This window comes from Mixophyes fleayi, chromosome 7 (genome assembly GCF_038048845.1).
Source record: "Mixophyes fleayi isolate aMixFle1 chromosome 7, aMixFle1.hap1, whole genome shotgun sequence".
Lineage (NCBI taxonomy): Eukaryota > Metazoa > Chordata > Amphibia > Anura > Limnodynastidae > Mixophyes > Mixophyes fleayi.
In genome coordinates, this window is record NC_134408.1 from 75,876,159 (window position 1) to 75,893,254 (window position 17,096).

The window sequence follows — 17,096 nt, forward strand, 5'->3', positions numbered from 1 at the left end:
TAATATTTTGTGTACTGCACCGCTTGGTTGGCTCTGACATGGATTGTCTGACTACGCCTGTCTACTACTGTGGCTACACCGATGACTGTCTTGGAGAACCGCGACATGCGTACCTTCTGCAGCTAAGCCCAAACTTTCTTGCGGGGGTCCATGGTGAATACCGGGGGTCCGTTAGACTCCATGCCTCCCTGTTCATTTGCGCCAATACCGGTTAGTGGCCATCTCTGCAATTGCATGACAGATGTGCTAGGAAGAGACAATATTTTAGTACGTTTGTCTTGAATGGCTGTACTTGCCTGCTCTTTCTTTCTTTCAGCATATGCCTCCCGGGGTTTTCTCTTTACCCCGTGCAAATTCATTGTTGTATAACCAAGCTTTGTAATACTTTAATTCAGCTCATCTGTTTCTGCAGGTTCAGTTAAACTCTTCGCTGGGGATTCAACTTTTTTTGTTGGCATATCTATATCTGTTTGTTCTTTACAGTGTGTCAATTGAATTTTTTGAGTAGATAATAATCTGGCAGCCAGTATTTAAAAAAAAATATCAAATGTGCACTTTGGAGGAGCAGCTGCCATGGTTGACCATCTTTCTGTCTGTCTCCCTTTCTCTTGAAAGTTTCAGTTTCTGTATAGGAGGGTTATCCCATTACCTCAGTTTTGTTCACTTTTTGGGTATGGTTTTTAAACTAGCATGGTTTCTTGTGTAAATTATGTATGCGGTACAACAGTAACAGACCGTCAACTTAATTAATTTTTTTTCCACTATGAAACAGAGTACCATGCTGATTTTTTTTTTTTTTGTGGTAGTAATGTATCCCTTTGTTAAACACTTAAATCAACATTAGCTATCCCAATTTTTTTAACATAGTGTTTAATTCTGTTCCATAAGCTTGCATTTTTGCTGTAACTTGAAACGGAAAGCAAATACAGTTATTTGGTTTGAATTTTTGGATTCGGGAGGAAAAGGGGTCCAAATTTTGTGGCGATTCCTTAATAAACACTCGTGATACTTCAAATAAACTGTAATAAATAAGCCGCGATTAGTAAATAGTTTAATACATTGAAAAATCAATATTTCGGAAACTACAACAAATAGAAATGCAACATGCTTAAAAAAAAATCATACAAATGTAATTACATACCCCATCCGAGTAAGTAGTACCAGATCAAATGCTGTTTTTCTGCAAAGACGGCAACTACTATAAGTGTATGTAAATAAATTCCTTCACACAACATCCAAAAATAATTGCATCCCATGAGGTAATAGTGGATAAACTGAAATAGTTTGCAGCTGATCTGTGAATAAAATAAAAAGGTTAATTAATGCTAAAAAGCTATGACCTAAAATGCTGCATGCGGTGGTATTTAGCTTTACTATACTGACTACCTCAACAGTAATTACAACGATGATGCAAATTCGAAGACTCATACCCCAACATGAAAGATACATCTACTTACCATTACACAGATGCAGTCATTTCACGAACCGATGTCTTGCAGACTGTAGAAAATTACATCACTTCAAAACGCGACTCCTCTTAAAGCGTCGATGCACGGTCCCGGCAGACATTAATCTCATGTATTATTTTAGGGGTTAGGGTTAACCTTACCGTTAGAAGCCGGGCCCGTGTAGTGCCGCTTTAAAACTGACAGTCGCGTTTTGAAATTACATCATTTTCAACAGTCGCAAACACATCAGGCTGTCAAATGACTGCATCGATGTATCTTTCATGTCGAGGTATGAGTCTTCGGATTTGCAACGTCGTTGTAATTACTGTCGGGGTAGTCAGTATCCTTATATTGTAGTACACCCCCTGCATGATATAAGTATACATATTCCTAATAAAATAATAGTAAAAAATGTTTATGGTGTTATACAGTGCCTTGAAAGAGTAATCCGCTACCTTCCATTTCCCCCCCACTTAAGAATCTTACAACCTGGAATGTTTAATTTTTAAAAGTGGGAATTTTTATTTTAGTTGCACATTCATCTTCACAGAGCCCCCTTCAACCAAAAGACCAACATAATATTCTCAAATATCCCTATTTTTATTTTCTATATTTTGCTACCATATCACTAGTATTTGGCTCCTTAATAGGGCACTGTTTGTCATCAATACTATGACATAACATTTAAAGTTAATATTTTCTTCCATGAACCAGAGTTACAACCACCTTTGCGCTAGTACTTAAATGAGACACAAAAAACACAGTTTCGAAAAACACGACTGCCAATCCCAATACGCAAAACAAGTTAATAAATATAAACCGTGCTAATAATTTGTGTCACACCAATTAAAAATAAATATATTAATATATGTAATAATAGATAAAATGTAGAAAAATATATGTAGCCCTGTCACTGTGTGTGGTATTGTGCTGCATAGTTGGGTAATGCACTTCCTCACTTGCACTTTCCTCTTCCCTGGCTAGCTATTGGGTGTGGGTATAATTGACCAGAGGGTCCCCGCACATGCAGGTTTTACAGCAATGTCTGCTAAGTGTGGACACAGGTGGTGTTGTATGATGGTGCAATGCAATAGTTGTCGCAGTAATTTGAGCATCAGACCATCTCTATATTGCAAAATATACACTCTTTACTTACATTCCTTTTTCACTCCAGCACATTCCTAAACAGTTGCAATAATAAATCAAATATATACAGCTTCCTTTTTCCTCTTGCATGGATTTTAACGATTACATGGATATGTTAATAGGACAGTCACAGTAAGGCTGGGTACACACTACAGGGTTTTCAGCCAATAATCGGGCCAATCATCAGATGAACACAGCAGGATATTGCATTAGTGTGTACACTTAGACGATGAACGACAGCCGTTCCAAAGCATCTACGATCTTTTGTTTTGATTGTTCAGCAGAACTGTAAATCACGTTCAGCTATGGAATGACCTCCTTACAATCCTGCAGTGTGTATGCACTCACGATCAGGATCTCCATAGGCGTTTACAGTGTCATGATCTTTGCACAAGATGGTTATGAAGAGCAGAGATCAGATGGTGAATCTTTTAAAACATGTATAGTGTGTACGCATGAATCGGCATGCTGACCAGGACATTTTTTTTTCCAGTCATTAGTAAAATCGTTGTACATAACACATTGGTCAGAAAATTCTGTAGTGTGTACTCAGCCTTAAAGTGGTGCCTCAGCGCACATCCACTCTCATTTAGCAGTGTTTCACTCACTTCTCCTTTGTAGGGGTAACTTCAATCACTCTCACACTACTCACTGACCAGGGCCATCTTAACAACATTATGGGCCCCAGGGGCAAAGCAGTGCACCGGGGCCCCTAGATATAGATATAGATATAGATATATAGATGTGTACAGATATAGATATAGATAGATAGAGATAGATAGATGTACTTGCTCAGTGACCCATGTAGGTTTTTTTGCAGGCTTTTTTCTTTTGCAGAATTATTTATTCTCATTAAGAGCCGTGCCTATGGGGCCCCCTTGCCCGTGGGGCCCCCGGGCAGCTGCCCATCGTGCCCAATGGAAAAGATGGCCCTGTCACTGACTCTGGCACTATCCTTTGCTAGTGTTCTCTCAGCCTTCGTCACCCCTCCTCTGTTGCGGTAATATCTTCATTTACTTGTTTGGGCTCTGGCAGTTACATGCAGTGTTCTCTCAGCCCTACTTACCCGCCACTATTCCTGGAGTGTCTTCTCAGGGTACTAGTACCAGGTCCACACATTCAGTCACCGGGAGGTGTGATTAATAACAGAGGGGGTATTCCATATAAGATGGACTCACTATATTAAAAAAGGTACTATTTATTAACAACAATTAAATGCAGATAATGTTATATAGAGATGGCAATCTATTTAAAATAACCAAAGAGGCAAAAAATGTAATGACATACAATGTACCATGGACACAAGTATCAAAAGCAGCAATTGACACGGGCAGCAAAATTAGAGATTCGCCAAACAATGTGAAACACAGTACCAATCCAGATACTAAAGCCGTGAGTTACCCATAGCTCTTATCAAGAACAAATTATTCCACCATCAAGTATATAGGAGATGAAAATCCCAGAGTTCTTGAATGAATGAAGCTATGATCAGAGTGTGCAGTCTGCTGTGTTCTAACAACCTTAGAGTGATTTTACTGATCTCCAGAGTGAAAAAGATGCATATGTTCAGCTCTTCAACTTTTATTTAAAAGTACTCCTCAGTGAAATATCCTAATACCATGAATAGGGTAAATGTAATGCTAAGTTGTTGTACAATCTCAAAAAGCGCTTCTATTTGAGATATCTGAGCCCAGAATCAGCTGCTGCTGTAGTATAACCAATTTGTTATTATCTCTGTTAGCCAAATTGCAAGGGAAACAAATGTATGATGTATTCCTTTTAGTGCTGAATAACATAAAATAAAAATAGCAAAACTGCAATCCACTTAACATATTTTCTTGTGTTACCCGCAATTATATCAGAGAGCATGTTGAGACAAATCTGATTTTCTATGGCAGATATATATGCTATCTCTAAGCTCTTTGGTTGGATACTGGTCTGTTTCCCCCATGGGTTTATCTTCAAAGTGGGAATGCTACTGTAACTGACAAAGTAAGGCAAGACCTAATGTTAGAATAATGGGATAATAAAGGCAGAGCTAATATGGTAATCCCCAGTCCTAGGGTTCATGGATCACGCAACCTCTTAAAAACGGGTAGATGGGGGGCGTGGCCTGGCAGCCACCTCGGTCAGCCACGCTTTGCTGGAGCTCCGTGGAGTTCACCTCTGTTTTGGGCTCCCTGCTATCTCCAGCCCTGCCAGCCTCCCCTTGGAGCATCTCCTTTCCCCACCGGCACCCTCCGCTACGGCCCTGACGTGTCCTGGGGTATCTGGAGGACATCTGGCGCACTCAGCGCTGTTTAGGCCTGTTCAGGTCTGAAAAGCTGCGGCCTCGATTTCAGCAACGGTCGGACGCCATCAGCTGGCGCGGTCCTTCTCCTCGGACCTCCTATCTAAAGTATTTGGACCCTCTCCCCTTCGGAACTTTCTCCTGGCAACTGCCTATGAATGGAGGCTGGAATCTGGGGCAGCCCGTGAGCGGATTACAACCCTTGAAGGGGACCGCTTCTGCCTCTGGTCATCTGCAGGGGTAAGCTGTGGATTTCCACACTGTCTAACCTGAGGGGTTGAGCTTCACTAAGATATCTCTTGCTTACCTGTTCACCGACATCTCTCCGACGTGAGTGCTTCTTGTGATCACCCAGCTTGAATACAGGATACACTTGTATCGATCTGATTGCCGTCTGAATTTCTAACTGTGGCTCTGCTGCCATCTAGTTGGCGATTTGTGATATTACACCTTCTGATCACTGCTACAGCTATATAATCCATATAATATCTGATAGCATCCTCCTTACTGCTTTTATTCCGGATTTCTATGGAGCTTAGCACAGTTCTGATGTAACGTGACTCGCAATATGGACTAAACTATGACGTCCTGCATGGCCCGCGGGCCAGGGTCCTAACCTGAAATGTCGTGATACTGTTTTCTCTTCTATCCTATACACAGAATTCTCCATAACGGTACATCCTGTCTAATCTATTTGTGGCATTCGCCCTGAGTAAACCATGCCGAAAGGGGCCAGGAAGACGGGCGGCTCTGACCTCCCTCAGAGCCTTAAGAAATTTGCCTACACAGAAGCTAAGACTCTTCGTCTCCACGCCATGAAACTCACTCTGACTCTGGAGACTCGGATTCCTCTCTGCTGACTCGTAAAGACCTACAATCTTTGTTCCGCGAGGTCAAGGAGACGAGGAGATCGGTGCAGGCAGTCCAAACTGAACTCCATAAAGCGATAGGCTCCCTCAAGGCTGAGTTGCATGCCATCAGGGATAGGACGGATAGCCTAGAAACCAAAATGGACGAAGTCGTCACCTCACATCGAGACACAGCGGCAGATGTTCACTGCCTCCAACAGGATATGGCTTGCATGTGGGAGCAGCAAGAAGATCAGGAAAACAGGGCTCAGCGCAATAATTTGCACATCAGAGGCATCCCTGAGAAAGTAGACCAATCCCTCCTTGGCCAATACCTGAAAAGACTCTTTGCACATATAACTCCTGCAACATCAGAAGAACATCTTCTCCTGGATAGAGCACATAGAGCTCTACGCCCTAGGTCTCAGGAACCTTCTCAGCCTCGGGATGTCATCCTTACTAAGGAGGCGATCCTGCGGGAATCTCGGAAATCTGACGCAATCTCCTTCGATAATGTTTCCCTGCAAATCTACCAGGACATTGCCCCAATCACCCTCCTCAAGAGGCGTGAGTTAAAACCAGTGACAGCGATCCTCAGAAATAACAACATCCGATACCGCTGGGGATTTCCGTTTGGTATCCCCGTTTGGCACCATAACAAGCTCCACTCGGCTCGGACAGTGGCGGACGCTGTCCGTCTTCTTGAGACTTTGGGAATTCCTGCCCCGTCCTCCCTCACTAACCCTCCGACACAAGGCTCAGATCCTGACTCCTTGGTCTCACCCTCCCCACCAAGAAAGCTCCCAACTACTGAGTGGATGACGGTGACAAGAACCGCCAAACCTCCGGCCTCTGTTCCACCGCCTTGATACGTCCTTATTGTGTTTTGCTCACTAGAAGTCATCTTGTTCTCTGTCACTTCTCTCTACACGACGGACCGCTGGTTTTCGGCCCTTCTCATGTAGATAAGGAGTGATGTACCCCTAAAAATCGATTGTTGGTTTTATTTTGTTTCTTACTGATTCTGTGTTTTTGCCGTGTTATTGTTTGTTTTTCTGCTTGTTTTTCTTTTATTTAACTGTTCTAGAATTTGGTCTTCTGCTCTATTCTTTGCTGCTTTACTGGATTGTGAGGCCAAAATAAGTTATTCATTATCTCTCACGACATTCCCCCTCCACATACCTCTCCTTCTAGCTGACCTGACCCTGGCGTGGGGGTTGTGTGGCCGTCCACCTCTTCCAGTTGGGATCACAGGACCTTTATCAGTATCTCTGACTGCGCCCCCATAACGGGGTTACTGCCCTTGCCCCGCCTATCCCTGCCATTGGCACATCCCCCTATTATTCCTGGCCGGCATCATGGCCCAGATGTGCTCCCACACACTGGTCCAGTCCACTTCCCTACCACCTTTTTTTTACCTTGTCCCTCCCTTTTCTTTTTCCTACCCTCAGGCACTTTTTGATTTTATTTGTACTTACTACTGCAATGCTAATGCTATGTATCTGGTTTGTTCTCTCTTAGCTCGTCCGACTCTCGCTGGAGGACCAGAGATGGCCCATTCTTCTCCTAAGTGATGACTTTTAGGATTCTCTCCCTGAACGTCAAAGGTTTAAACAGCCCACAAAACGCACGATACTCTACCTCACACTTAAACAACACAAGGCCGATGTAGTCTTTATTCAGGAAACACACTTCACTCGTCACTCCCACCCAGAATTGAAGTCCAGACTATATCCCTTTACTTTCCATGCTTGCGATCCTAGACAGAAAAAACGGGGCGTAGCAACTTTTTGCTTCTCATGTAGCATTTGAGATGTTGACATCCCACTCCGATCCGGATGGCCGTTTTTTAATCCTAGTGGGAAAACTCAACAATACCTTGTGTACTTTAGTTAATTTGTATGCCCCGAACCAAAATCAACGCTCATTTTTGGCTTCCTTAGACTCCCTGCTCTCTCAGGTCCGCCAGGGAGAAGTGATTATGGCCTGGGACTTTAATGCTGTAATAGATGGCACTGTTGATAGATCTTCTATCGCGACTGCCCCGCCGGCAGCTCGGAGTCTGGTAAATCCAAAGCCTTGGAGTCCCTGCTCTCTCATCACCTTCTATTTGACTCCTGGAGAATTAGAGAATTAGAGAACCCTCGTCCCGAGACTATATGTTCTATTCTTCGTGAATAGGCATGATCCTCTTCAGCCGCGATCTATCCCTAAAACTTCAGGCAGCTCGCATCCATCCAATAGTCTGGCCTGACCACTCCCCCATATCTGCTGATCTCGCTGATATAGTTTCCCGCCCCCGCCCCGCTATGTGGCGCCTCAACGATACCATCCTGCATGACCCGCAACTCACCCTTGATTTGCGGAATCTTTTAGATTAATATTTTCTCCTAAATGGTGTTCCAGACATGCCCCCCGCGACCCTCTGGGAAGCCCATAAGGCGGTGATACAGGGTCATTTGATTAGCATAGCTTCACGCCGTAGGAAATTAACAATTTATAAGCGCACCTCATTAGCTATCCAACTTCAGACAACATAAACTCTCCCCAGATGAAGCTACTTTGAACAAACTTCTAAAAGTACATTCTCATCTGAACCTCCTCCTCTCGGAATACACACCCGCGGCCCTGAAACGGCTGAAGCAAACGTTTTACGAGAAGGGAGACAAAGCAGACAGGATCTTTGCCACCCGTTTGAGGTCTCAAACTTCCCAAAATAATGTTATGACCCTGAAATCGGCCTCGGGCTCTCCCATATACAGCCCTGGTCAAATAGGACGAGAGTTTCAGAAGTTTTACTCTGCCTTATATAATTTAGATAGTTCGAACCCTGGAAGTACCCCTCCAGCTGAAACCATAAAGGCTTTTCTAAAACAAGCATACCTCCCCACTCTTTCCTGCGATTCGGCCCAACAATTAAATTAAGAAATCTCATCAGAGGAAATACTGGATGTTATTAAAGCACAAAAGGCCTCTAAGGCCCAGACCCTGGTCCCCCATCTCCTCACCCTGTTCAATGCTGCCTTGCAAGGAGCTCCATTCCCTAAATTGATCTTGGAAGCACAAATAGTAGTTATACATAAGGAGGAAAAGGACCCTAGTCACTGTGCGAGCTACCGTCCTATCTCCCTCCTTAATGTAGATGTTAAGATTTATGCAAAATATTAGCCACCCGTTTGAATAGAGTCCTTCCGGATCTGATCCATTATGATCAGGTGGGATTTATCCCAGGTCGTCAAGATAATACCCATCGAGCAATAGATATAATTAAAATAATTAACCAAAGGCGTCTCCCAGCACTGTTGCTCTCTTTGGACACCGAGAAGGCATTCGATCGGATTTCGTGGGACATCATGTTTCACGCTCTGAAGACGTATGGCTTCTCGGCTGAATTCCCGACGGGAGTATCTGCTCTTTACAACTCTCCCACCGCTAGGGTTAATGGCTTGCTTTCTGATCCTCTTTCCCTTTCCAATGGGACGGGACAGGAATGCCCCCTATCTCCTTTAATTTTTGCATTGGTTATAGAGCCCTTGGCAGCAATGATTAGGCAGTCGGCTTTGATAACGGGTGTGGAGGTGGGATCCCGGGAATTCAAGGTCTCTCTCTTTGCGGACGATATACTTCTTTCTCTCACAAACCCCCAAGACCCTTTACCCGCTCTATACAGGCTCATTGATGAATATGGGTTTCTCTCAGGCTATAAAATTAATTGAAGGTTTCGAATCATGTGTTTCGGGACTTATATTCTTCTTTCCTCAAATTTGTCTGGTGCAGTAAGCCCCCTTGAATCTCAGTAGCAGTACTTAAACAGCCCAGGGCCCGGGGGGGGGGGGGGGAGAGGCTTCCAGATGTTAAACACTATTACTTGGAAGCCCATCTGACCCAGGTTGCAGTTACTTATGTCCCTTCCTTGTCATCCCTATGGGGCCTCTCCAGACTGGACAGGCCACAGGGGGCTTCCTTACTCCAATCACTCAAATTTTGTTTGTCCCTATGGGACTCGTGCCGGCTCAAGCACAAACTATCCTCCCTTATTTCCCCTCTAACTCCCCTCTGGAGCAACCTGCATTTCCCCCCAGGTGGCCAGCCACAGCAATTTAAACTCTGGAAATGTGCGGAGATACGTGTGGTCTCGGACCTGGTGGTTAATGGAACGTGGGCCTCTTCAGCATAAGTTTGAATCTTTTCACCCGCTTTTCTTTCAGTACTTCCAGGTCCAACACTTCGCAATGTCCTTGCCCGCCTCTGACACTCTTAGGCCCCTCACTCCCTTTGAGTACATGTGTTTGCATTCCCCACTCGCCAAAGGGATGGTGTCGAGGATTTATAACTGGCTAATAGAGATATCCTTTGACACTTCAGGACGCCATGAACGTGAATGGGAGAGAGATTTCGGACCCCCTCCGGATGAGTCTTGTTGGGAGGAGGTCAGAGAGTGGATTGCCAAGAGCTCAATATCCACACTTATTAAAGAAACTGCATACAAAACTGTACTATAGGTGGTACTATACCCCTGATAGGTTGTCTAGAATATTTCCCACTGCTACTCCGAGCTGTTGGCGGGAAATGTGACCAGAGAGGCATGATGCTACATATATGGTGGACCTGCCCCCGTATAATCCCTTATTGGAACATGGTCCTTGCACTTATTAACCCCGTATCTGAACAACAGATCACTAAGGATACCTGGTCGTTCCTTCTCTCTCGCCCTATCCCTGATGAGAGCGCCCCCTCCAACAAGCTGATATCCCACATACTGGCTGCTGCCAAATCCCTAATAGCTAAACTTTGGAAAGATCCTAACCCTCCATCTATGCAGGCCTTATGGAACTATATCTGGCATATCGCAAGCATGGAGAGTATTACATGCTTCCTCCACGATAAATCTTACAACTTTGACAAGGTTTGGGCCCCTTGGTATCTCCAGGAAAGCCGTAGCTGCCTACCCCCTTTGGTTCTCTCGCCCTCTAATGGTACTTAGACTCTGGACCGTCTCCGGATCCTCCAGGTTGGTCGTCGTGCACCATGGGTAAGAGATCCATATATCTTGCTGTCTACTTTTTATTTTCTTATTTATTTCATAGGTCGTTAATCTCTAGATATGCTGCTTATAATTTCCTTTGTAATAGGTATTATGCACCGGCCATTTTTCGTGTTTTGGGTTTTGGGTTCTGATTAGCTTCAGGTTTTAGGTTCTGATTGGTTTTGCCAAAACACCCCACTCAAGGTTTTGGTTCTGATTTAGGGTTTTGGGTTCTGATTTTTTTTAAAAAAAGCATAAAAAGTGCTAAAATCCATGTTTTTTTTTTTTTTTTCACTTTTACACTATTACTAACCTCAATAACATTCATTTCCACTCATTTCCAGTCTATTCTGAACACATCACAATATTGTTTTTATGCTAAAAGGTTGCACCGAGGTAGCTGGATGTCTAAGCTAAGCGACACAAGTGTGGCGGCACAAACACGTGGCCCATCTAGGAGTGGCACTGCAGTGGCAGACAGGATGGCAGTTTCAAAAGCTAGGCCCCAAAGAGCACATAATGCCAAAAAAAGAGGTGCAAGATGGAATTGTCCTTGGGCCCTCCCACCCACCCTTATGATGGTGAAATAGGACATGCGCACTTTAACAAACCAATCATTTCAGCGACAGGGCCTACAAAACTGTGGCTGAAATGATTGGTTCGTTTGGACCCCCAAAAAACGAGCTGGCAAAGAAAAAAAAGAGGTGCAAGATGGAATTGTCCTTGGGCCCTCCCACCCACCCTTTAGTTTTTGGAAAAAGGACATGCACACTTTAACAAACCAATCATTTCAGCGACAGGGCCTTCCAAACTACTGTGGCTGAAATGATTGGTTTGTTTGTGCCCCCACACAAAAAAAGCTATTCATCTCTCCCTGTACAAAATAAACTGGCTCTACTGAGGCAAGATGTCGTCCTCATCCTCATCCTCTGATTCCTCGTCCCAGTACTATTATAGTACTAATTTTTCTGTACTGCAGGAACAGTGAACGTAGTTAAATATTGCAGTACTAATTTTTCAGGACTGCAGGAACAGTGAACGTAGTTAAATATTGCAGTAATAATTTTTCTGGACTGCAGGAACAGTGAACGTAGTTAAATATTGCAGTACTAATTTTTTTTGACTGCAGGAACAGTGAACGTTGATATATAGCAGTACCAATGAACTTAGCAGGACAGAGCACAGGACAAAGCACCACTGGACTCAGCAGGACAGAGCACAGGACAAAGCGCCACTGGACTCAGCAGGACAGAGCACAGGACAAAGCACCACTGGACTCAGCAGGACAGAGCACAGGACAAAGCATCACTGGACTCAGCAGGACAGAGCACAGGACAAAGCACCACTGCACTAATCAGGACAGAGTATACACAACCTCCCACTTCCATGTACAATGCCCGAGTATAGATGGCGGCGGCAAGCGGGGAATTTAAAAAATCTGAGTATCGCGAGATCCGACGGCGGGATAATGACTCATAGCCTCGTTTTAAGGTTTGCTAAGCGCCGGAAATACTCGAACAGTGCTCGGATCGGGCTCATCCCTGATAGGTATGGTGATATACGTGTCTTTCCCAACCCTCCCCCCCCACTCCCCCTCCTTAACCCACTTTGTTTCTGGTTTCTTTCCTACCCCTCCCTTCTACTATAAAAAATTAAAACGATACATCTTTTTGTCTTAAAACAGTTGGTTTTTATTTGTTGTTTGCTATTTGCTCTTTCCATGCTGTTTCCTCTTGTAACAAATAAAGAGCTTGGAAAAAAAAAACCGGGTAGATGGGTCAACAACTTTTCAAAAAGACTCTTACCCCGCAATTTTAGGAGGCTGCAGCTGTAGTAAAAATTACAGACCCTATTTTACGGCCACTCCATCTAACAACATGGTTGGAGCCTGTCTAAGCCTTCTTATCAGGAATCACGAGTCTCCCAATGGAGTTGGCAGCAACTAAAGTACAGCCTTACAGAAGTCTGAACTCCAAAGCTAGGTTTTCGAGTGTAGAACAGGATTCTTAGTCCAGCAGAAGCCTTCAATGCTGGAGCTCTTCACATGATGAAAAAAAAAACCCTAGCAACAACCTTTCCCTTCCTCTATACCGTTTCGTTTTTCCATGTTCCAGGAGCTGGTGGTCAGATGGTGGGACCCTTTGGGAATAGCTGTTTGCCAAAAGGGGTTGTTACAGGGCTGTGCCTTCTCATACTAATACATAGCCTGTGCCCCCTGCTGATTTGACTTTGGGTTATCTAGCTGGCCACAAACTGAGACAATGGGGACATATACTAGATAATTAAGGGATAAGGCTAGGATGATTAAGTGACACTCCTAGTATTAGCCATACACAAGCTTTTTCAGACTGAAATAGCTTCCAGCTGATCAGAGCTTCCTGTAGGGAAAGAATGCAGCTACATCGCCCTCATCTGAGTCCTGGAATCAGACATCATCTGATCCTTGCCCAAAACCCATCTGGCCACCTTTAAATACAATCTTGACATGAATTTTATTTTTATAGTGTTTTTGAATATCTAACACAAATATATAACAGTCCCTATTATTTGTTGTAAAGTAGCGAAATTGTGTACAATGCATAAAAGTACATATATAGTTGGAATTAACATATGTATATAAATTTCAACATTATAGTACTGTTCTAGCACTGCCATACTTAATTAGAAAGCACACCGCAATTGTATATGACCACACTATAAACACTGGGCAAATTTTAACCCAAGTAACTGTACACTGTCTACTCCCCTTACACCCTGGGAACCTGGGGAACACTAGATTGCTAGAAAGTAAGTGATTTTATATACATAGTTGATGAGGTTGAAAAAAGACACCAGTCCATCAAGTTCAACCTATTTTGGATCTCCTGCGATCCTGCACTTATATTTGAAATTAATCCAGAGTAAGCAACCGCCAATCTGTTTCAATTGTGAAAATCCCCCAGACTCAATATTGCAGTCCTATTTTTACCCTATATCCACTACTATTCTTCATTTTAAATTAACGGTCGTATCCCTGGATACACCTTTCCGCTAAAAATTTGTCTAACCCTTTCTTAAACATATCTATTGAATCTGCCATCACAACCTTCCCTGGCAATGAATTCCATATCTTGACTGCCCTTACTGTAAAGAACCCCTTCCTTTGCTGGTTGTGAAATTTCCTCTCCTCTAACCTTAGGGGATGACCACGTGTCCTGTGTATGGTCCTTGGGGTAAAAAGTTCCCATGAAAGCTCTCTGTATTGACCCCTAATGTATTTGTACATAGTAATCATATCTCCCCTTAGACGCCTCTTTTCTAAAGTAAACATGCCTAAACTGGCTAACCTTTCCTCATAACTTAATGACTCCATACCCTTTATCAATTTTGTCGCCCTTCTCTGAACCCTTTCTAGTTCCAAATTATCTTTTTTATAGAGTGGTGCTACTATAAGATTGTTTACTTTTTCCCTGCAGTATTTTTCCTGCACAATATTATCTGTTGAATGTTCAATCTAATTTGTTTTGCTTGTTACTACTTTTCTGTAATGGATGCAAATGGATCCTTACATTCTTTACTTAATCACCTTGGAAGAATCTCTCCGTTATGTTATCTTACTAGCTGTGTTTAAATCTCAGTCAGATCTTAAGCCAGAAATTAGGTGTGTGTAATAAAAGTGCTTTTTGGATGTCCCCCATTATTTAGCCTAAATATTTCTGGCTGTCAAAAGTATTATCTGTCAGCAGATTTACAAAATAATTTTTAGCACTCCCAAGTGCTTTTGGGGTGTCCCCCATTCTTTTGCATTAATATTTCTTGCTGTCAAAAGTCATATTTGTCAGCAGTCTCTAAAACAATTTATAACACTACAAGTGCTTTGGGCTCAGAATGGATTCAAAGCAGTCCACATATGAGCAGAATGAGCAACCAGGTTCTGTCACCAGTCCTGATGGTAGTGTTCCCAGTATGTCATCTGGGCAAGCCGATGTCAAACTACACAGTGTTTCGAAATCAGTCCAAAAAACACACCATAAAAAAAAAATTACGGTGTTGAAGCGAAAACAAAGTCTAACTGAGGAAAAGTTAAGTGCCGATAAAAAAAAATTGCCAACATGCCATTCTACACACGCAAAGAGAGAATGAGGCCTTCGCCTTTCTCTATTTGTGGCAGATCCAAAAATGTTACCGAGCCTACAAAGTGGTGCACAACTACTGTTACGCGTCAAAGCCGAGCTGCAAGATAACAGTAAGGCATTGGAGGATAATGTTTGCTCTGAATCAGAAATGACACCAATCCCTGTGGAGAGTCCATCCAACAGTGGTATGTCTAATCGTGAGCATTCTGTTAGTGTACCCATAAAGAAGGGCCCTTTCAGCAGTTCTGTGTCAGGTGCCGTCTCCGTGCTCTCCACAGGCGCCGCAGACGGACACCTTCTCTCCGCAATCCTCGTCTTGTTGCCTAGCAGCAGAACTCTATATCTACTCACCTGTCTGCAGCCAGCATGTCTTTACCACCTAAATCTCCCTAACCCTATCAGGAGGTACCTTAGAGTACTTAAAGCAGCCTCTGACACATGTCTAGTGCCAGAGTATTGGTTCTAACCAGCTCCAGCATTTAGTTTGTATTCCTGTTCCTGACCTCCTGTGTATTTGACTACTTGGCTTGTTTGACCTCTCTTCCGGATATCCCTTGTACTTCGCTGCCCGCACTGGTATTGACATTTGGACCATTCCTGACTACTCTTGCCTACTCTATGTGGTACCTCGCTTCCTTGGTTTCGACTCGGCCTGTCTGACTACCCTCTAATCGCTGCACTGGTGACTTCCTGGGAGAACCGCGACCTGCACATCGCACGCAGCAAAGCCCAAACCTCCTTGCGGGGGTCCCTGGTGAACACCGGTGGTGTGTTAGACTCTGCGCCTCTCAGGTTAGTAGCGCTAATACCAGTCAGTGATATTCCTTGTGTAAAAGTGTGACAGAATACTCTGGACATGAGCGGAACGGACGAACTTTCGGCTCGTGACTTATTAATTCACCTGGGTCTAAGAGTGGAACGACAAGAATCCAACCAGGCCCAATTATTGCAATGCATTCAGGGAGTCATCTCCCGTCTGGACTCCTTGCAAGCATCACCATCTACCACTTCCTCGGCTGCATCAGATCCTACCATCCCCGCTAGGGGTACTACCGTCAGAGGCCTCCGTCTTCCTCCTCCCGAGAAATATGATGGCGATCCGTTGAAATGCCGTGGCTTCCTCAACCAGTGTTCGATTCAATTTGAGTTGGCTCCGGAGAATTTCTCGTCAGAGCAAAAGTGGCCTATTTAATTTCACTTCTCTCGGAACAAGCATTGGCCTGGGCTTCCCCTCTCTGGGAACGATAGGACCCCATACTACAAAATTCTGTGGCCTTCATTGAAAGATTCTGCAAGGTATTTGATGAACCCGGAAGAATCTCTTCAGCCGCCTCTGGTCACCTAGGATTACGCCAAAGCTCTCTTACAGCAGGACAATATGCGGTACAATTTCGGACCCTTACAGCCGAACTCCGATGGAACGACGAAGCTCTCATCGCTACCTTCTGGCAAGGCCTTAATGAACGCATCAAGGATGAATTAGATTCTCGTGATCTTCCTTCCAATCTGGATGACCTCATATCCCTGTGTGTTAAGGTGGACATCCGCCACAGGGAACAAGCTCTCGAACGGGACCGCACTCGCCTGCCGTTTCCACGTTTGGCACCTAACTTTATTCCTCCTACTCCGCCTGCAGAGGAGCCTATGCAGATCGGCCGTTCTCGTCTGTCCCCAGAGGAACGTGAGTGACGTATAAAAAAACGCCTCTGCTTGTATTGCGGTGAACCAGGACATCTTCTCTCCGTTTGTCCAAAGAGGCCGGGAAACACCACCTCCTAGGTGATAGTAGGGAGGTCAACCTAGGACCCCAGTCCCTTTCTCCCTACCTTCGGAAGGAGTCTGAGTTCTTCATGCCAGTCATCTTGGTTTTCCCTAGTGGCCCATTTACTACTTGGGCCTTTGTGGACTTGGGGTCTGCAGGGAACTTCATCTCTTCCAAACTAGTGACCGAACTCTGTCTGGATACTATACCCTTGTCTCAACATTTGATGCTTACTGCGGTGAACGGAAATAGAGTCTCCAATGGCTCAATCTCTCTCTCTACTTCTCCTCTCTGGATGGAGATAGAAGCACTTCACTCCGAGACTATAAGTTTCATTGTGCTACCCCAATCTATTAACCCTATCATCTTGGGTCTACCCTGGCTGAAGCTCCATTCTCCACAATTCGACTGGCAGCAAGCTCAAGTTATCCGCTGGGGTTCATCCTGCAATAAAAGATGTC

General features: G+C 44.1%; 1 protein-coding gene across 1 annotated transcript in view; it reads right to left on the reverse strand.

Annotated features, from left to right (window-relative positions):
- Positions 1–17,096, reverse strand: part of CALCRL (calcitonin receptor like receptor) — a 303,255-nt gene that overhangs the window by 102,071 nt on the left and 184,088 nt on the right. Inside the window, exon 8 of the mRNA XM_075179990.1 lies at positions 1,142–1,295. Coding sequence (XP_075036091.1) covers positions 1,142–1,295 — 154 coding nt within the window. The remainder of the gene's footprint in view (positions 1–1,141; positions 1,296–17,096) is intronic.